Source organism: Melospiza georgiana, chromosome 1, assembly GCF_028018845.1.
Source record: "Melospiza georgiana isolate bMelGeo1 chromosome 1, bMelGeo1.pri, whole genome shotgun sequence".
Taxonomy (NCBI): domain Eukaryota; kingdom Metazoa; phylum Chordata; class Aves; order Passeriformes; family Passerellidae; genus Melospiza; species Melospiza georgiana.
The window spans coordinates 120,687,387-120,709,229 of NC_080430.1; the positions used below are offsets into that span (position 1 = coordinate 120,687,387).

The window sequence follows — 21,843 nt, forward strand, 5'->3', positions numbered from 1 at the left end:
CCTCACTGATTCTGTTCACCTTTTTTCAGTAAACCAGAAACCCAAGGGGGTGTGGAGATTAGCACAGTGTGGTGTGGAAGGGGATGTTTTCCCCTCTGCCCCTGAGCAAGGAGCTGTGACAGCTGTGCTCAGTTTACTACAAGGGAAGCTGCCACGGGCAAACCAGCAGGTGCCTCCTCTTAAATCTTCAGCTCAGTCTCAGAAACCTCTCCAGGGCTGCTGGGACTTGCCCTGCATTTCTTAAACCCACTCATGGTAATATGACTCCATTTATAGTAATTTCATAAGTGAAAGCCTGGTATTAACCACTCTTGTTATTGGAGAATTTGTATTTCTTGTTATTGACGTCTTGGTTTCCACAAAGGAGGGGTTCAAAAGACACCTTTGCAAATGAATTAAAGGAAGAAATTGATACTGAGAGCTCCTGCTTTTCTATTTTTGTGTTGGGTGTGGTGTAATGACTTCATTTTTAGGCAATACAAATCTGATTACAATGTGAAAGCATTCATCTGAAAAAGGAGCCAATGGCTGAGTAAAACTTTTAAAAATGTGCAAAGAAAGGAATCATGGATGGATGGAACTACTCCCTGTTATACCCACAAATTACAAAAACAAGACATCACAAACACAGCAGTTCCATATTCTCTTCCAGGAGAATCTCAGTATCTTTATCAATGATAAGTGATGGAGAGTAGGAAGAAACCTTTGCTGCAGACATGCTGTTGAACAGCTGCACCATTCCAGACACCTTATTCTTTAGGTACTAGTGTTGGGAGAGCGATAGAAGCCACATAAACCTTTTAATTCAGATCAGAAGTGCACTTCTGAAGTGAACCTGAGAGTCCCTTCCCACACACATGTGGTTCTCACTGAGACACAGCCTCTGGGCTTGTGACACACATTGGACCAGTCTCAAGGTGCACGAACTTGACTGAACACAAACTGAGGGATGCTCTTGAGGTACACAAAATGCACCCCAAACACAAATCAGCTTTTAGTCTGTGGATGAGATCAGCCAGACCAAAGCAAAACCCAACCAGATCCATGCAATGTAGAGAAGGTCTGGTCCTCAGCACCAGGTGGCCCAGTCTGATCAGAATGTTTGCACAGCACTACCTGCTCACACAGAACCTGGAAGGGTGGTTATTTTATTTTGACTCAAAATGCCAAGGCTTATAAGTAGGCCTGTGCTTAGATTAAATTTAACCAAAAGTACTTTAAATTTACCAAAGATAAATTCCTGGAGCACCATTTTTCCTACAGAAGACCATGAGTTTGAGAGGGTAGGTGTAGATCCTCCACCACTGCTTGTGGAAAACATTTTTCCCCACTCAAATCCATGTCATTAACACATGAGCTACAAATCATTCTGTCTTCTGGAGAAAGAAATTTCACCCTCAAACGTTTGTCATTATTGACAGAAATTCTAATTTGTCAATAACTACTCATGAAATTTATTTATTCCCAGAGAAGCAGTAAGAAAAAAGTTAATCTATTTAGCTTCCAGAAAAAAATTAAAATATATTTTAAAATTATTAAAATATATTTTAGTTACTATATTTAACTACATCGACTGACTTTTTTTTTTTTTTTGCATTAGCACAAGCATGAAAAAAGCCTTACAGAAATTTCTACTCTGTCAAAGGTCAAAATCAAAAAACATGCAGAGTAAGTTTTGTTTTTACCAGCTCTACTTGACACATGTTTTCTGCCTACAAGGGCACTATGTTACACAAGCATTGATATCTGAATGCTATCAGAGTCAGTACACACTTAAATGTGTAAAATAATCTTTCTCAGCTCCACATTAGGCTCCTATGTGAAATATTTCAGTTTTAAGCAAGTGCCAATGATACCAAAGCACTCTTCTTCAAAATCTCTCCATAAAATATTTTAATGACTCATTTATACATGTACATATCTTTCTAAATGTCTTTTGCAAACCCATAAATCCCCTGTTCTTACAGATTTTAGAACTCCATGCTATTAACCTAACTTTTAAAATTAAGTGATGTAAAAGTTTAACTACTATTTCTGATGTTTCTAGCTTCTTTTGTCTCTTCAGTATTAATGTTTAGCTCTTTAAGAGTAACATATAAATATCAGCCTTAAATTAGGAAGCATTCTGTCTGAGCAATAGTGATGCATTTTACTAAGTGATTTGATAGATTTTAGGGGCTCATTCTCCTGCTCTGAAGTTTGCATTTCACATTTATTTTGAAGGTCAATTGCCAAGAGAATGAACTGTTTAACAAAGAAACTATCAGATAAAGTTAACAGATGCTTAATTCCCTGGGTAGATGAGTATTTTGGGTGCTATTTGCCTTCAGGAAGGCTGTTAATCTGCTGGAGTTTGATACTACACCACAGCAGTGAGTGGCATCCTGGTGCACTGGTGTCATTGTTGTCACTGTTGTAAATGACCATGTTCTCACACATGACCAGATAAATACAGTATAATACAGAAATACACCAGAGCCATGGCTGTCTTAGGGAGCAGGGCAGGGTGGCTGCTAGCTTGACATTTGCTTTTACTTTGGATGTGGAAGTGAAGAAATTCCTGATTCTATAATTCTCCTTCAGGCTTAATGAGTAACACCTAAAACTTGCCTTTGGGAATCCTCTGAAGAGCAAAGTAGCTGCTGAATTCCCTTGTCACATTACTGTTCACAGTGGAAAACAGGGAAGAAGCAGAACTCTTTTATTTATGCTCTCTGATACTAATTTTATAAGTGAAAATATTTTATTAAACTTCAAATTAGTTCAACAGCATACTTAGTAATTCCACACTACAATGACTTTTTATATTGGATTGATAATCCAGTCTGTGCCCTCTGCAGGTCTGAGGTTTGATGGCAGTAACAATTTCTAAATAAGCACTAAATTGGAAGAGAAATGGGAACACCAGCATAACAGGGAGTGCAATGAAGAAGATGGAGGCAGTGAGGGGAAAGGCTGCTTAGAAGGCACTTGTAAGAAAACACTTGACTGTCACTCAGCATAACACACTGGTGCAGTCAGTGGCACCTGGGACAATTAGCACATGGAGTCAGTGAGGGTGACATCTGCAATCCTCTGTTTTCCCAGTCACTGCTGACTTTGAGTGTTCAGTTTGTGCAGACTCCAAGAGAAGTTTAAGAAATTATGGATACTGAAAAACAAAAGCATTAGTCTATTCACCTGCTGGCTTTGAGTATATAGATTCACAGTGGAAACTTATTTTCCTTAATATTTCTGATATTTTTGATTACATGGTCTGAGCAGAAAATAAAAGGTAATTCTTAAGATTAGCATGTATATAACTGGCTCCATAACTTCAGAAGTATTTTATACACAGACTGAAGAATCAGATGTAGGGGCAAGTGTACCAGGATGCTGTAACCAGTCCAGAAATGGAACAGCCTAAGAGCAAACTATTTAAATTCCTCTATTTCCTATATCACCTAATTTGGAAGCTATAGGTACTCCTTTCAAGCAATTTTATGTTTTATTAGGACTCAAGATCCAGGAGATAATCAAGGCTCTTTTTTTCCCTAAAAGCAGATCCCATCTAGTTTTAAAAGCAGTAAGGTGCTTCTCTGTAGAACACATTAAATCAAGATATACACAAATGGGCCCATTTGCAATCTGTGATGACATACCAATTGATTCTAGATTCATTACCATAACTGACAAATACAGTTTACAGCTGACTTCCTCTAGTACTGGGTTTTTGATAATAGAGCCTTAGTTTAGTAAAGAAAGCAATTGAGAAGCTTCTGATCATTCAATGGATGCATCAATAGTTTTGTACAGGTGGGCATCTTTTAATTGCTGCTTTTGAATGTCTTTGAGTGTAGAACTGTTGGTGATGCAGGATGACAACTTTTGTAATACTGTATATTTGTCCCAGTCCTGATCAGAAATGCAGAATATTTAGAGGCTCAGAAGAGCAAGGCCATAAGCCCTAAGCACAAGGACTGAGTGTGAAGCTTTCCTGCACAGAGATCATCTGAAGAGAGAGAAGCGAAGGGAATAAACCTAACTATTAAATGTTGAAGCTGCTGCAACCAGGAACACATGGCAGTGCAGACATCCCATCATCAGATAAAGCATGTGGCAAACTCAAAGGCCCAATTTAAAGCTGGCAATATAAAGTCTGTTTAGGCTGCCAAAGAACCAGATGTGTCACACCTGGAAGACTCTCTTTCCTTCACCGACTCTTTGCTTATGGGTCCTGTGATTGATATCCCAAAAGTACACCATAAAACATTTACAATTTAATGGGAGGTATTCTGATCATCAACATACCTAATTTTTTTTTTTAAACAAGAGGTTGAAGTTACTCCTTGCCAATTTAAAACACACAAAAAGTGACCCTTAAATAGTTTATCTTACTATTTCTAGTGCTTTGGACTTAGCTGGGCTCAAAATCTGCTACCAATATGACTTAACTTTTGAAGAAATGTTTGTAAAATGGAGTACAGAGTGTCTTTTTTTCCTTATTTCATTTAATGAACTCAGTTTATAGCTAAATAATACAAATATTTGTGTAGAAATGTGGAGTGAGGTTACGAAATTCTCATCACAACATGAATTAAGATGAATTAACATGCATTATGGTTTCATTAACTTTGGAGAATTAAGTAACATCTGGAGAAAACATTTTGTTCACTGTCATCTGTTCAACACATGATTTTTCTTAGCCAATACTGCCCAGAATTATGCAGGTTCCTGAATTACTGTCTGTGTTTTTCCCCAAAAATTCAGTAGGTAAATAAAATATCACAAAATCAGATGGCAGTGTTATTTATTTTATCTAAAGGGACAACAAAGCTATAAGCTTGAAGGAAAAGTATGACTTGAAAAATATTCTTTAAGCAGAGAAATAAGGCAGTAGGGTTTGGGAATCCTTTATGCTACCAAGAAAAGAAACATAATTGACTTTTGGGGAACTCTGCTAAACAGAAAAGCCAGAGCTATTAGATGGTAAAGTTTTTACCTCCACAGAGATAAAAAAAGGTTTAATGCTCTGAACTGAAACTTGTGAAAATTTCACCTGTTTTCCCAGTAATCACCTTTTCCTCAAATTAAGGAGCATTCATGTTTGGCTGGATTCTGATTTTGTTGTTGCAATTCCATCAAACCTCCCTGCAGTGCCTCGGCTGCTCTCCCAAATCTCTTGCCTGGCACAGCAGGGACTCTGCGTTCTCAAAGGTCAAGGTGTGGCCACAACTGAGTCAGGGCTCAGAACGTCACTGAACAGCCACTGAACGTGGCAGGATGAGTTTGGCTCTTGTGCTGGAGGAAGGCAGGGTGGTGAAGGGCTGCTAGGACAGACTCAGGGCCCTGACAACACACAGCAAGTTCCATCAGTGCCCCTCTCCATGCTGGAGATCTGCGGTAATAAGCAGATGTTTTATGCACTGTTAAAGCGACTTACAGTTGATTTCTTGAGACATGCTCTTACATTTGTTTATTACTTGATTGTTAAAAAGCATCACCACACTGATTATTTGTTTAACATCAGTCTGGAACCTAATTTGCTGAACTACAACAAACCCCAAATGCAGAGATCTCCTTTAAATATTGTGTCTTTGTCACTGAGATACTAAACTTGTCCTGTGAGGTTTACATCATTCATTTTGTTTAGAGAATTCACTGCTGTGCTCTCAGAATAAACCAACCCATGCTGCAGCAGTTGGATCTATGAAACATGGTGTAAACATGTTCTGCCTAAGAGCAGGCAGACAGCAAATGCCTAGGGCATTCTGTAATTGTCCTGGGAACGCAGTTTCTAAATCATGTCAGATTTATTACTGTAATTTTCATCACATACCTGATACAGTAAATGTTTCTTAAGGTTTTATAGTTTTTATCTGAAAAAGACAGATTGTTTAGTCTACCTGACTGCATGACATCATGCTGCTCATACCTTCTGTATGAAAGACAGTTACCTTTGTGTGTGCTGCTTTGACTTACCAGGTTTGAGGTATCATGGATAATGATGCACATATTTGTGTGAAGGTATAAAAATATACTTGTAACTTTTAGTGAAAAGGGAGATTGCTATAAACTTCATCCAGGATGTGTTACACTGGACTGAAATGACCAGGGTAGATTATGTCTCTCAGAGCTATTGCTTATGACCTCTTGCTTCCTCCTCTTTTTTGATCCCTGCTTCCAACTCCCACGCAGAGAAAACTACTAAACCCAAGGAAAGACACCAATAAAATCCAGGGGGATCCAACAGAACAGAATACCAAGTTCAGAGGGTGTCAGTGGAGTCTGGTGCTCAGGTATCACTTATTTCTCAGCACTGCTCCCATCTACTCAACATTTTACAAAACAGAGCTTTGTTGATACTTGATGAAAACTTCCTAAGTATGATTTAAGATCTCTCTTGATAAAATAACACAAAAATTAATGAAATGCTGGAAAGAGCTGCTAGCTCCTTAAACAAATCATCCCATCAGCATTTCTTCCCTTCTGTCCAGCTGAAACCAAATTCCTAAATTGGAAACATTCATAACAGCAAAGAATTGTTGAGCTTATTTTCACCTGATGAGATTGCTATTTATCATACTGTCTGGGGCCACTGTCCAAAAGACCTGTTTAGAGCTGAAACTGCTATTGCCTAATTACACTGCAGCCACAGAACAGCAAATATCAGGAATTATATGCTGAGCCAGCAGGAAAATGCCTCAATCCCTTCCCAGGACAGTCCAGCAGGATGTTTATGAGGAAAGATGAGGACAGTGAAGTACAAGAGAAGTGAGAACTGAGAGCAGGTATGAGGAAAAGGGGCAGTTTTTTATACAGCAAGCTGTAATCTCAGCTCAGCACCTGCACAGCCAGCAAAAGGAAAGGTTCTTTGAAAAAAGACAGCTGAGAAACTAAGTACACAGGGCTTCTGTGAGAGAACTTTTTGATGCCAAATGCTATTTCCATCAGGGAGCTGCTGCTTGCCAAGATATGTCTCCCAAGCAGCATTTTCACTAAAAAAATCTCCTGCTGCTGCTGTAGCACCCAGTGTTTTTATAAGACAGAGCTTCTGTGCTTACTCCCATCTAAAGGCGAAATGCTGAGCTAGGGAAGGTTGGTTGGTCTATTGGATTCTGCTGAGTTTTTGGCAGGTAAATAGGATGTGTCTCAATTTTACTGAAATGGTCTCAAAGAGTGAGATGAAATCTCAGATGAAAAAATATATAATATTTGTATTGTTTTATGCTATCTTGAATGCATGAATTATGAAACCTGTGATCAGTATTGAACTTCTGCTTTGCTCTACATTTTCTCCTAGAAAAGGACAGCTGCTTTGATGGGATTTATCAAAAATGCAAACAAAAGGAGTTTTTTTTTTAATTAGCAACAACTGTACATGTCCATGAAACACTAAATACAGAATCCAGATGGAGAGTTGCATTTATTTTTTATTTCATTTTTTAAATCCAGCTAATATCACATTCTCTGCTTTTATATGCTTTCAATTTAAATTGTATTTTTTACACTGTACGCTGCAATAAATTCATAGGATGAATTCATTTCCATTTGCAATTACTGCAGTCTATAAAGCTGCAATGGGCAAAGTATTTGCATTTTGAGATACACTTGATACACTATGTCAATTAATACCACACAAATGTAGAGCTTTTAAAAACCCCTTAAATTGTTGGCTCCATATTTCTGCAGCTTCTTTTTTATTATACTTTTTTTTGTGACCATCTATCATTACATTAAGTTTCATGGAAAATGGACTTGGCATGCTCCATGGCTAAGAACAAGCTGCCAAACACTTTTATTATGGAAGAAGCAGCACAATATATGAGGTGATACTTTGTGTTTATGGTGGAATTTTGGGTTTTTTCTGTCTCAAATGAAAAACATATCTCTTTGTTGTGCTTCCATTTTTGCTTTTGTGAAATAGAGAGGAGTGACCTTAGCCATACATCAGGATAATGTGTGGCCAAAACAGCAGAGGCCTCTTTGGCTGCCAACCTCAACCAAGAGGCAACATTTCCTTCAGTTAATCCTTAACATAACATAAGACAACTCTTACTTCTCTCTTCATAAACTGTAATTTAAAACTCCCCCTTCCTAGTTTCACATGAGTAATGATTAATCTTAAAACAACAGAATCCCACACGCAATGGGGACACAAGTTTTGGATGCAGTGAAGAGTGTGTGGTGTTCCTGTTTTATGAGCAAGACGTCACTGCTAAAGGCAAGCATCTGTGTGCTCCTCACAGACAGCAGATCCCAGTCTTGCTCTGAGATTACTTCATTGTATGGCATCTGGTGTTTTACAGCCATGCAGTTTAGAAAGAAATACACTCTCTGCAATTTTATAACTTTAGAAATATTACCTTAAGTTCACCCATTTATTTAGTCTTGTAAGAAGCAAAGTTCTTTATACAACAACTAATTTAAAAATTACTCCTTTGTTTGCTTGAAATTTGTGCTATTTTTTTTTCTCCTTAAGAAAGTCATACTTTCCAGTGAGCCAGAGGGACTTTTGTGGCTACATCCACCCTAATAGTTAATTTTTCCATTGGATGCTGTAAAACTGGTCCTCCTAGTAAGATCCCTGCATTTCCCTTCTGCCTAGTCTTTTTGTTTGTTTGTTCAAATTATTTTCTATTTCAGCAGAATTGTTATTTTGCATTTTTATTGGCCAGCTATTAGCTATTCCATTAAGGCTGTATTTCATTAGCTCTAACAAGATACCTGAAATCTGGCAGATCCATTACTTGTGGCATAAACATTTAAAATGTATGTCTCTTCCCTCAGCTAATGGCACTTCACAGCAAATACACCTGAATATTGGGAAGCTCTTTCCTCAGTTTTGACAGATCTGTCCCCTTCAACCATCCAGGAGAAGGCTTTTCCTCTCCTTCATGCTTCTTTTTTCCTGATATAACTGTGCAGGCTGCAGTGGCAGTGGCTTGCTGCAGGCTCTGTGACCAAACGCCTTCTAATTCAAAGACCACCCTGAGTGCAGTTGTCACACACAAAAGCTCACATGTATTTTTTCAGTAGAGATAATGGTCACTGGATTAAGGGCAAACAATGCAGAAAGATCAGATTTCACAGAGCAAAGTGTTCATCTGTCATTCTCTGCTGTTCCATACCTTAAACTGGTTCATGGCACTGTCTTGCTGTTTGCAAATTGTTAGGACTGATCTCATGTGACAAGGTGATTTCTCTGGGCTTTGCCCTCACTCTTACAGTTTCATTCAGCAGAAGCAAAAAAATCAGCTTTTCCTGGTCCATGGAGCCCTTCACTTACCATTCCTCTGTGGACCTTTCATAGGATTTGGAGAGGTTGCCCCTCATAAAAGAGAGACATAAGGGCTTAACTTATCCTGAGCACTACTCTGTACTGACTCCTTAACATGTATGACAATGACTTTACTCCACTTTTCCAGAATCCCACAGAGGCTTAAGATAACAATTTTTTTAAATGGTTCTACACTGTTTTCTCATGTTTATGGATGATACATGCTAATAATTACAAACTGTCCTGCACCTTGGTCAGGCAGGGGCTGCCTGTGCTGACTACCAGACTTTTGAGGTGCCTTTTTGTCCATCATTCATCATACAGTAAGAAAATCACCAGTTATCTTATGAAAAAGGGGTGATAGGTCCAATGAAAAGTGATGAACATAGGAAAAATAGCACACTGGTGGGTGGCATGCCCTCTAAGAACTATGAATAGAGGGAGTGGATGCTAGCAGGAGCACTGATGGTCTTGTAGTCTCCAGGTCTGTGACACGTCTTAAACTGCTTCTGAACTGCAAAAGCACCTGAACCCACTGGACACCTACTTTCTAATTTGATGGAGATTTTTTGGCAGGTAAGCCTAGATGGAAGGCCTTGAGAAATGTAACTACTTCATGTGGCAACAACATGTGCTGGAGACAGGAGGAAAGGCTGAAGACCCCAAGTACTCCTTCACCCAGTTTGAGCCTGAAATACCCACATTTCTGTCTCTGTGTTGACCCAGAATCACCAGGCAAGAGTAGATCAGCACCTTTGTCGTGTCTGTCTGACAGAGATTGATAAAAACTTCACTGAGAGGGTTGTCAAGCATTGGAACAAGCTGTTCACAGACATGGTTGAATCACCAGTCTCAGCCATTCTTGGGGGTCTTTAAGACATATGGATGTGGTGCTTAGGAGCACGGTTTAGTAGTGGACTCTGCTGTTAGGACTCAGTGATCTTCAAAGTCTTTTATAAACAAAACAATTCTATGGTTCTATGATTCTCTGACCAGATGATGTCCCTTTGCCTGGGGCCTCTGAGAGATACGATACACAAAATGAGCTCAGACACTGCACAGCCCATGGCAAGCAGACAGGGCTCCTCCCAAGACCTGGTCTGGACACAGGAACCCTCTGTTCCTGTGTTTCCCGCTCCCCACAGCTGCTTCAGAGGGAGAATCACCACCCTCTCCAGGACAACTTAGTGTTGAAGAGAAAAAACCCCTTCCAGTAGTGATCAAAACCTGCATAATTAAATATTTCACTTTATATTCTATGCTAGGCCTCGGAAAATACATCAGGAATTATTTTTATGTGGCTGGATAGCGAATACAAAAGATTTTATCCTTTTACATTTATTTATCTTTTACAAAAGATTCTTTGATTTCCTCTGAAGGTTTTTTTTGGCCATGTCAAAACATGACTACATGTTTGACTATTTCAAAACTAAGAGAGCTGCTTCTGGTAAAAGCAAAATAAAAGAACCTGAGCTGAACAAACGGAAGGTGAAACTGATTTTTCACATGGAAAAGCAAATTACTTAGATTTTATGTTCTCCATTTACATCTTTTACCATTGTTGCTAGCACAGGCAGATGGATCAGGGATCCAGCCTGTTGATAAGGGAGCAGGATAAGGACATGCTGTGCTGTCTTTGTGCCTCTGGGTATGTTTACACTGTGTGTTACTGGCAAGGACACAGGCTCATTCTGCAGAGACATCTGAGTTACCAGCCCAGACTTGGCATTGTGCTTGCACAGTGACTCTGTTATTTGGTGTAAATTTTGGGCAGAGTGTGTTTCTGGCTGCCTGGGCTATACAGTTCAAGTATTATTTCCCTGAAAGGTGAAAAAGGTTTGTTTCCCAAGGTTTCTTTCCCTTAAAATATGGAACTGTGCTGTGACAAGAAAGACAGAACTAATAATAAAATGTACTTAATTAAATGTCTTCTCTTTCTTGCCATGTAATAGCTATTGTTTGCCTAACACCAACCTATTTAATGAATAGAGGCTATTTTTTTCTGTAGGCCTTATCAAGCCAGTCTTGTTCATTCAGGTAAAGAGGGACTTACAGCTTCTTCAGACATTAAGCATAATGAAAGCCCTTTGCTTAAAAGCCCCACAGGATGATGGTTAGTACCAAGGTTAAATTTTTCTTTGGTTTTGCAATTTCAGGAAAGCACTTATTTGAAAATAAGCATCATACTATTCTCTCTTGGAGTCTGAAATACTCATTTGAGTTTATTGACATAGGTCTTGAGAAGAATGTGGCAGTCGGGACTGATCAACACACCAAATTCTGCTGAGGAAAACCTATGATGTGCTCCTTGGAATACACACCTGGAATAAACTGGTTTCAGACAAATTCTCCCAGTGCACAGGGAGACAACAGACTTGAGGTACCAGGCAGGTACCAAAACCCAGCCATTCCTTCCCCTTCCCTGTGCTGCAGAGGCTCTGCAGCAGCCAAATCACATCCTGGTAAGTTGTCAATTAGTCCTGGGGCCGTGGGGAAAGTGAAGAAGTGTTTTCTTTTCCCCCCCCCTGTGCTCCTGGAATCGTCTTGCTGTGGCAGAGACGTGCCAGTCCCTGAGCAGAGGCTGCACATCTGGATGAGCAGAAGCACAGCTGACTGCTGTGGCAGCGGGAGGCCACTAGTGTGGCCACAGCAGGGTTTGGCTCTATGACTGCATTGCAGCCCCAGAGTAGCATCTGGTGGTAATCTTGGTAGGAGTACAGTGGAATAAGTCAAAGAGTTTTTCATTAGGCCTGCTAAAGTAATTTAGAATAGTTTGGGTTGGAAGGAAACTTTAAAAGCCATCTATGGCTTTTCAATGTCCCTGGAGGGACATCTTTCACTAGTTCAGGTTGCCCAGAGAGGTGGTAGATGATCCCCCCCTGGAATCCTTCAAGGTCAGGTTAGATGGAGTTCTGGGCAACCAGATCTGTTCCAGTACATTATTCCAGTGTTTCAGTGCTCTCATTGGAGAAGATTTCTTTCATCTATCTCATCTAAATCAACCCTCTTTTAGTTTAAAACCAATTCCCATTGTCCTATTGCTACAGGCCCAGCTAAATGTTAGTCCCCATCTTTCTTATAACTCCCTCTAAGTACTGAGGGGTGGCAACGGAGTCTCCTTGGAGTCTTCTCTTCTCCAGGCTGAACATCCCCAGCTCCCACAGCCTTTCCTCACAGGAGAGGTGCTCCAATCCTCTGACCATTCTTGAGACCCTCCTCTGGACTTGTCCCAACAGGTCCATGTCCTCCTTATGCTGAGGTCCCCAGAGCTGGATGCACTGGAGCACTCCAGATGGGGTCCCCTGAGTCTGGAGTAGAGGGGCAGAATCACCTCCCTCGACCTGCTGGTCATACTTCTGTTGGTGCAGCCCAGGATATGACTGGCCTTCTGGGCTATGAATGCCCAGAGATTATTTTTAATCTCAACTTAAAAAAGCTTCTTTTTTTATCTTTGGGTTAAGCATGAGGTGCTGCTAACTGTATCATTACTATTCTGAAGATATTTGAAATACAGTATAAGAAACAGTAATTTTTTCTTACAATAATTATACTAAAATAAACCTCCTACAAACTCATTTTCAAGGTCCTGCTGATGTAGTATCACAGCCTTACCTGAGGTGTAGAACTTAAAGAAAATAAAAACTGTTTTGATTTGGTAGGATACATCTGTTCTTTCTACAGCTGTATTTAAGCAACATAGGACATCTCTTTGGAAAATGCTGTTTTGTGTATATTGTTTTGTGTGGTAACTCTATGGTGTGGATTCTCTTTAAATAAATGCACTTTAAGTCCCATTGTTCCCCAGAGGAAGAGGAGGCTTAGCAGAGCATTGTTCTCCAGAACATTCAGCCTGCACAGGCAGACACAGAAGCAAAGAGTTCACACTCCCTGTCCACTGCTGGATTCCAGCTCCCATCCCATCCTCCTAATTTGGCAAGTTCAAGGTACAAAATAATTTTAAAAAATTGAATTTATTGTCCCCATCCATTTGTTGATCTGAGTATATTTCACAGTACTTTGGCTTACCTACTGTCAGGTGCCTTCCACAAAATGTAGTTTTGGAGTTTTCTTTGCAGATATTTTCCTGAAAATCATTGTCTGTTTAAGGTCTGATTCTGATCTGATATACTGAGGTGCATATTAGTAGCACCCTTGAAATTCATGCACATTTTGCTGTAATACCAACATCAAATCAGAACCATAACTTTGTACCCATAGGTACAGTCATGTGAACAAAGCCTTTGAATCAGAACCATAATTAACTGAAAAAACCAGAATTAGGCATAATTGTCTCCAGAATTTTGCTGACTGTGGATTTGTTCTTGCAAATATGAAACCAGCAAAAAATGTGGGTATTTACCCACAGCAGAGTTTTCAGAGAGGGGTCTAATGTATAACCATAATTATTGGTTCTCATTTTCCAGCTAAACCTGCTTATGGTAAATAGGATGGAGAGCATGGATTTCACTTGTTTTGTGCATGAAAAACGATACTGACAACATAAATATGTAAGTTACGTGGACAGGGGGCAGTAAAAATGCTGTTTCTTTTAAATTATTTACTATTTTTATTTTGTATTGTGAAAAATTCGAATAATCTCCTGCCTGAGAGCAAAACAAATCATGTTGTCTGAGCAGTAAAAAAACTGACTGGTAACCTACACTGCTGTTCTCAGTTTTTAGTGCTATATGCATGCCCAAAAAGATGCCCAATATATGATCAATATAACTGCTTATTTCTTGACTTCTCCATGAACATTATGCACACTGTGCCCTCTTAAATATTATGTTCTACTACAGAAAAGTGAGTTTCTGTTATGTATTCAGAAGTAAAATTAAGGAGGAAACATAAGTGAAGAGCAGATGACAGAGTTTACCTCCAGGAGATAGAGAGGGATGATTGATGGTGTCCATTCACCTTCAGCTGGATACAACAACAAATGTTTCCTGCAGCATTTTGACCATGTAAGGCCATTTCAGACGTGAGCATGACATTTTTACAGATACTAGAATTTCAGGAGATGAGACTTTGGGATCCTGTTTATTGTGCAATGTGGGGTACAGTCCTATGCAGTACTAAGGGTTCCCTATAAAATACCAGCATTATATTCAAGAAAAGCAGATTTTTAATCTCCCTCTTTCAAATTCACTTCTTTCAGAACTCTGAGTCTCCTTCTGGACTAAAAGTAGGTTCCACTGTCTTTAATGTGGATTGCTCACATATTTTAGATTCCTTTTATCTTTAATTTAAAAAATCAATATATATGTAATTTATATAGTGTCTGTCCCCTGTTAAATGCTTGCTAAGTCCTGTACAAAACGTTTAGATTTGAGAACTTCATTTTAAGGAGCCTATGAGTGTGAACTCACAGGAGCAGCATCTGCAAGTGAGTATAGTGTAGAAGTGGGAGCTTTGGAGTTCACTGCAACTACTTCCAGAAGCTCTGGGAATAGCTGTTATTTCTTCTCCTGCTTAGTTTCATGAGACTCTGAAGCGGGTGTATCCAAGGGGGATGTTTCAGACTGAGGGTCTAGGCAGATTTTATACGTGAATTCCTTATTTTTAAAAGTATATTTTTCTAAGTACCTCTTAGATGTATTCTGGTTGTTTTTTTGGTTTTTTTTTTTTTTCAGAACATAATTGTTAACTGCACCCTGAACATAATTTTCTTTAATAATAGACTACATTCACATTTGTAGCATACACACTTCTAAAAATGAGGAAAGTGTAAGTGTTTACTGGAATTTCTTTTACACTTCCAAAAAATCTTTCTTACTGAAAGGCCATAGGTTGCACATAAGTTAGGAAACTAGGACAGGTTCAAAGCTCCTAAATATGGATGCAAGCTTTGCCCATGTCTTGCTATTTTATATCCTGCCTTACTTTCCATGATTTTTTCCCCATCTTCTCCAGCTGCAGATGTCAAAAGCCAGAGCACCAGGCAATGGTGTCCCAGTTTGGATAAGCGTGGGAACCAGGCTCACATGGTGACATGAACCTGTGTTTCACTTCAGACACAGCCATAATAAATTGGGAGCCTCCTTTCTGGCATGCACTTCACCGAGGTAGTGAGGATGTGTGTACTGTTCCAATTATTTTGAGAAAGAAATTAAAAGAGGGAAAGAAAGACCAACTGAAACACTTCATATTTTTCACTTATAATGAGGAGAGCAGAAAAAATTTAAAAGGTAAATTTATCATGCTTGGTCATAAAGGAGAAAAATAATGAAAAATTGATTTTTCCTATAGGACAACATAAATATTGTGCAGGGGGAATATCAGGTAATGAGAAAGTACATAATTAGAGCTGAGGTGTTGGGACAAGAATAGGTAAGTGGTCCCAAAGCTGTTGTGGATTTCACTGATCTGTGCTGGTTTTAGGAATCAGCCATGCTTGTCTACAGAATTATTGGTTATTTTAAATAAAGGATACTTAACTTATTTTTGCTAGAGAGCTCACAGCTTTTCACCTCTTAGAAGCTCCCTGACACCATCCAGAGAAGCACTAAGTTTGGTTTTCATCTGAACGAATATAATTACCTTCCCTCTCATGCTGTTGGTGTGCTTTCCAAATGCTTTTTTTGCCAGTTGTGTTCATGACATTTTAATTCTACATAGGGCTGGGGAGGGAGAGCTGAGCAGCAGGGAGAAAGAGCTTTTTTTAAATAGCAGAGCTTTTAGTCCCTGATTAAAACATTTGGAAAAAATCTGCAGAGGGAATAGCACAGGAGGAGTTCCTTTCCACTTCTCAATTCCCTCAGCAACTCATTTTCGTCACACTCCCATGTGTTTTTTCCATGAGACAGAACAATTGCCAGCCATTGTGTGTAAGGTACTCTGTGGGATCAGAGGTACTTAGTTATGGTATGCAGGGGTATTAATGGGCATTAAAATACCCGAAATTTGCTGAATGGTCTCAGATTCGATATCTGTCCTTATCTATGTGAACAGTTGGTTTATGCAATTTTCTGGATGTCATGTCCCAGTAGCTACAGCACATTATATCTTGAATTACAGAATATTCTTTACTGTTCTCTCTTTCCTTGCTCTTTCCATGACACCCAGGTTATTTTATGTGGTTGTTACACAGTAAGCATGGACCATAGCCTTCATCTGATCTAGAGAAATTATAATTATCTGCAGTACTGCAACCCACTGAAGAATAACATTTTGGAAGAGTTATAATCTTGATCCAATATTTTAAAAGACCCAAATCTTGCAACAAAAACCTCAGAGAAAAACTGTACAAGTTATTTCAGCCTTTGCCTGCACTTGGTCATTTGCAAGTGAGAGAAGAGGTGAGATGAGGAACACTTCTGAAAAGGCTTTGGAAGAACAAAAATGGAGGAGAAAGTGGAGGCAACACGCTGAGCCACCATGTACAGGTGAAGGCAGATGAACTGAAGTAAAATATCATAGTAGTGATTTTTAAAGAACAAATGAGAGAGATAGTTTCTATTACAAGAAATCTTGACCTGCTAATGGGAAGCTATCTCCTTCTTCATATGATTCCTAAGAGTAGGAAGATTGGTGCATTTGGTAAAAACCCTCACAAACCTCCATCTGTTCCAGCACCCTACTCTGTAAACTACAAAAAGGTTCCTACTAGATTCATTTTATGTCTCCTACTTCCTGTAACTGGATGAAACAGTAAATAACTGATCTGTATCTACTAGGTCCATGTGACTCAAAGTTTATAGACATCTCTTAGAGCCTAAATTGCTTCTACAGGAGACCAAAGAGTTCTGGTTTTCTTGGTTATTTCAGGAACTTAAACCATTCCCATGTATTTGGTTATCCTTGTTGCTCCTGTGTGAACTTCTGGTAATTGGCTCCAGAAAAAACCCCTTGAATATTCCACATCTACTCTGTCCAAACCCTGATATGTGTGTTTCTCTCCCACTTGTCCACTTCCCCTGGAACCTTTGGACAGAATATACAAGTGCAGGAAGGAAAAAGTTTCTGTGAGCACAGTTTTGAATTTGCTGTTGGGTGGCTTGTCTTCTAGAGAGCTCCTCTTGAGTTCCTTCAGGTTGCACTCCTCCTTATTGTGTGAGGCAGAAGGCAAATACAACTGTCCCTCGCTCTTTCCAAGAACTTTGAGTGCTTCTTCCTCTTTGCTGAGACTCCCCAGATATTTGCTGGCTTCCCAAATGTATCTAGAACACATTTACTTAAGGATGTGCCCATATGGTATACCTGGCCTGCTTGACATAGTTACATAGTTTGGAGAAATGTGCACTTCCACTTAGTTCATTGTCTTGGGTCTGAGTCCTCAACTAAAGATCACAATCATATCTGCCTACAAGTGCTGACCTAAGTTTATTATTTCTCTAAGTTTATGAGAAATGTTTCCATTGCTTTTTTTTTTTCCCTCTCATTCTTTTGCCCTAATTATACTAATGCATTTTCCCTTTATGGTACAGCTTCTGACACAATAGAAATTACTAGGATTCACAGATGTTTCTTGGCACAAAAAGAAGTCAGTTTGTTGGGACACCCCTTTTCATGGTGAACATTAGCAAATTATTCACCTCCTAATTGACTTTCCCAAAAAATCCTACCAAATTTTTTTCCCCTGGAGTGGCAGTCAGGTTCAGTAGTAATGGCAATACTTGCTCAACTGATTCCAATCAATGGTGCACAGAGAAGAATTTAAATTATCCTGCCCAGGACACTGTGATGATGACAGATGGACAAGATATATTTGTAATTCTGTAGAAACCTCCATGCCATTTCAAATTAACTTTCCATCATCTTTTATTGACACAAATAATGCCAGGATAGTAGAAATGGAAAATATTAGTAGAGGGGGGAAAATATTAGTAGAGTAGGAAAAATATTAGCTTGTTTTTCCAGTTTGTGTTACACATGTGGTACACATTCTGGTTTCTGTTTCAAATATTTACCACATTTTCAGCAAGGCTTGTAAATGTATCTTGGCCCCCTACTAAAATTGCCTATTGACTAAGAGTTCTTATATTTAACTCTAGCTTTTTTATTTTTCCTTTTTTTTTTTTTGTTTTCTTTTGGGCAGTGATTTTCTTGTTCAACTTTTGGAAGCTGATGAGAAGTCTCATTTTTTTGGACTAGAGTCTATGCAAAAGCTTCTAAATCAGAGATCAACAAAGGAGAATTTGGACTGGTCTTTCACATGTCACCTTGCGAATATGAAATTCTGAAACAAAATCATTTTTAAAACTTTGAACAAAATTGTTGAGTTACAATAATGAGCCGAGGTACAATATTTGAATTTTTATGCATGTTATACTATTTGAACCAACTTGATTATAGTTGATGATGTCAATTAAACCTAGACAATAGTAAAATGAGTATTTTGGCATTTAGTCAAAAGTAGTAGATAACTTATGTGATTAACATTCAGAAAAATTTAAGCACCAGCCCTGACAGTGTGTTATTCATCTCTATGTCATCTGGAAACAAACTGAATGCTATCCTGAATTTAAATTCAAGACCATGGGGACCATGCCTGTGCTATGGGCTCCAGACAGACAGAACAGAGCTGTTGCACAAAACTTACAGCGGGACCCTGGCTTTAAAGAACAGTTCAGTTTTCTGTCCTGCTGCTTTCTGGCACTGTCAGGAGCATTCCTGACTGTGGTGGCCTGTTTGATTTCGCAGTGCAGACAGATACTGGAACGTGAGGAACTGAGCAGAGATGGCAAAACAGCTGTCAAGTGCTTAACTATTTTCTATCACTAATAGCGACTCAGGGGTCAATGGCTTCATATCACATTACCAAATCCTTGAAGCTTAGGGAATGTTTTTTTAAACTTCATTTTAGAAGGGGAATTCCTATGCTTGGCTTGGCTACGCCAATAAAATAAAAAGAATAATACAGCTCTTACTTCCACAGAGAGGTGTGCTTTTCCTGATGAATTTGCTGGTCATTTTGAAAGAATTTTATATTGTACATTGACACATGCCACTGGCTTGTGTCAATATACAATATAAAATGTTTCTAATGCTCCTATATTTGACTGCTTTTTCATTTGCATCATAAACTTACTATGTTAAATATTTACTAAGAACAGTCTTTAAGCTGGGCAAAGAACATTTACTTTGGAGGCAAGTTCACTTTTTACAACTACTTAGTTCAATCTTTCCCTTTCTAACACAAATTTGAACTGCCGTTGGAAGAAAAAGGAAAAGTCTAGTTTGAAATGCACGTGAAAGTTTTAGTCTCCACTTGCTTACAGTAAAGCTGACTCCCCTTATTGCTTGAGCTTCTTATGCATTCTCATATGAGCGCACACTGTTCAACATTTTAGAAACAATTTTAGGTTCCCATGTAATTGCACCCTAAAGGAAATACAGATCTTCATTCATTTCAGAGCACGGTGGAACCTCAAAACCCTGTATTTCCCTCCTGTATAATCGCAATTCCCTTTCCCACACGGACACAAACTTTTTTCTTTTCCCCCAGCGCAGCATCCTTCGGCTAGCAGAGACTCGCAGCACCTTTACCAAGAACTACACGCTACACCCGCCAGCAAACGAGCCCACCACCGGGTCGGCGGCGGGAGGGATGCCCGGACCCGCAGACACCGTGCGGCTCTGCCCAGCGGAGCGCAGGGAGCGCGGCCGCGGAGCTGTGCCCGGGCACCGGGGCGGACTTACCCGGCGTAGCGGCCGCGGTGGCCGCGGAGCGGCAGCGCAGCCTGGAGGCAGAGCAGACAAAGGGGCAGGAGCCCGCGGAGCGGCATCGTGCGGGGCCGCGCCGTCATCGCCGGCCCCGCCGGCACAGCCACCCCCGGCACCGGCACCTCCGAGACCTGCACCGGCGGCGCCGCGCCCGCCCCAGGTGGCGGCTGGTGCCGCTCACACAAAGCCGCGGCCGGAGCCGGGAGGAGCGGGGCGCTCGGAGGTGTCGCTGGCCGCCAGCGGCGAGGGCAGAGAGCCGGGGAAGGACGCCCGTCGGCCGCGCCCGGGCACGGGGATGGGGATGGGGACGGGACTGGGCGGGGAGGCGCCCGCCCGCCCGCCGGGGAGGGCCGGGGGTGCGGGGGGTGCGCGGGGTGCGCGGCCCCGCCCGGGGGAGCCCGAGGGGAGCCCGGGGCCGGCAAGGGCCGGGCGGTGCCGAGCAGCCCCTGAGGGCACGGCAAGGGCCCGGAGGTGGCCAGCAGCCCCTGAGGGCACGGTGGGGCCGGGCGGTGCCGAGCAGCCCCTGAGGGCACGGTGGGGCCGGGCGGTGCCGAGCAGCCCCCGAGGGCACGGCAGGGGCCGGGAGGTGGGAGCAGCCCCCGAGGGTACCGCAAGGGCCGGGCGGTGCCGAGCAGCCCCCGAGGGCACAGCAGGGGCCGGGCGGTGCCGAGCAGCCCCTGAGGGCACAGCCGGGCCGGGCGGTGCCGAGCAGCCCCCGAGGGCACAGCAGGGGCCGGGAGGTGGCCAGCAGCCCCCGAGGGCACAGCAGGGGCCGGGAGGTGGCCAGCAGCCCCTGAGGGCTCGGCGGCTCCGTCGGGGCCGGCGGGACGGGGATGATGCGGGGCGGGTTCGGCTGCAGGTGCGGCGGGGCGGCCGGGCAAGGGCCGCTCAGTGCCCGGGGATTTATCGATAAGGTCTCCCCGGCTGGGCAAGAGCTGCGGCTGAAGAGAGGGCAGGGACACATTTGCATGAAACAAGAGTGGTAGAGAGACCATTAGGGGCCATAAAGGCAGGAGAAGGTGGGATTTCAGTTTACTGCTGTGGTGAAACTATTCCGTCTAAGTAGTGAGAACGGAAGAGACACTGATACAATAGAATGAATTAAAAGCCCAGCATGTTTTTAAAACTGGACTTTTGCTGTCTGTTCCACACTGGTGATGATGAAAGATCCATTTAAAGATAAGCCATTGGAGCACTGAGAATAACAAGGAATGTGGGGAGAATTTTGCTGCAAAGTATTGTAGTTTATAGAAGACACATGGAGTACCTATTAAAGAAAATATGAATAAAAATATAATGCCAATTTGGAATAAATGGATGGTCCCTTTGATACTTTTATGCTGAATTTACTAAAAAGGAGCAAAAAGTGTTTCAAACCCAACTGATTCTCAGCCTCTGAGAGCAAAATGAACATGTGGGCTGTAGACAAATAAAACCAGCTGACATTTGAACGTGTGAGAACTACTCTAAATCCCTGTTAATGTTTCAGAAACACAGGGAGCCTTTTGAAAAAGGACTGTATTAAACCACACACACTTTGTATTCTCTGGCTGAAAGGCAAACAAGCATTTTCCTTTGTCTCTTTTTCATACTGGCAGCAAATCTGACAGTAGTTGTGTGATAGAGTCTGGAGGTGGAAAAGACTTTGTCCAAGGCAGGATTATTCTCTTCAGTCTGGTTATTGGTGTTCTCTCTCTTGAGCTTCCCATCCCCCCATAACATGCCCTGCTTAAAATCTCAAATTTATTTCTGGTGAGAATATGCAGAGGTGAATGTGTGTGTGTGCTTGCATGCTGTACATCTCTTGTTGAAAGCACTTTCCATTAACTATAGGCAAGCCCCCAAATCTGCTCTGTGAATCTTCAGTCTTATAATAAATGCAATTTCAACTTTGCAAGCATCTATTTAATAAAAGCTCT

General features: G+C 41.1%; 1 protein-coding gene across 1 annotated transcript in view; it reads right to left on the reverse strand.

Annotated features, from left to right (window-relative positions):
• The window catches only part of CPA6 (carboxypeptidase A6), an 80,042-nt gene extending 60,328 nt beyond the window's left edge, over positions 1–19,714 (reverse strand). The window contains exon 1 of the mRNA XM_058025516.1: positions 19,596–19,714. Coding sequence (XP_057881499.1) covers positions 19,596–19,714 — 119 coding nt within the window. The remainder of the gene's footprint in view (positions 1–19,595) is intronic.
• Between the last annotated feature and the right edge of the window lie 2,129 nt (positions 19,715–21,843).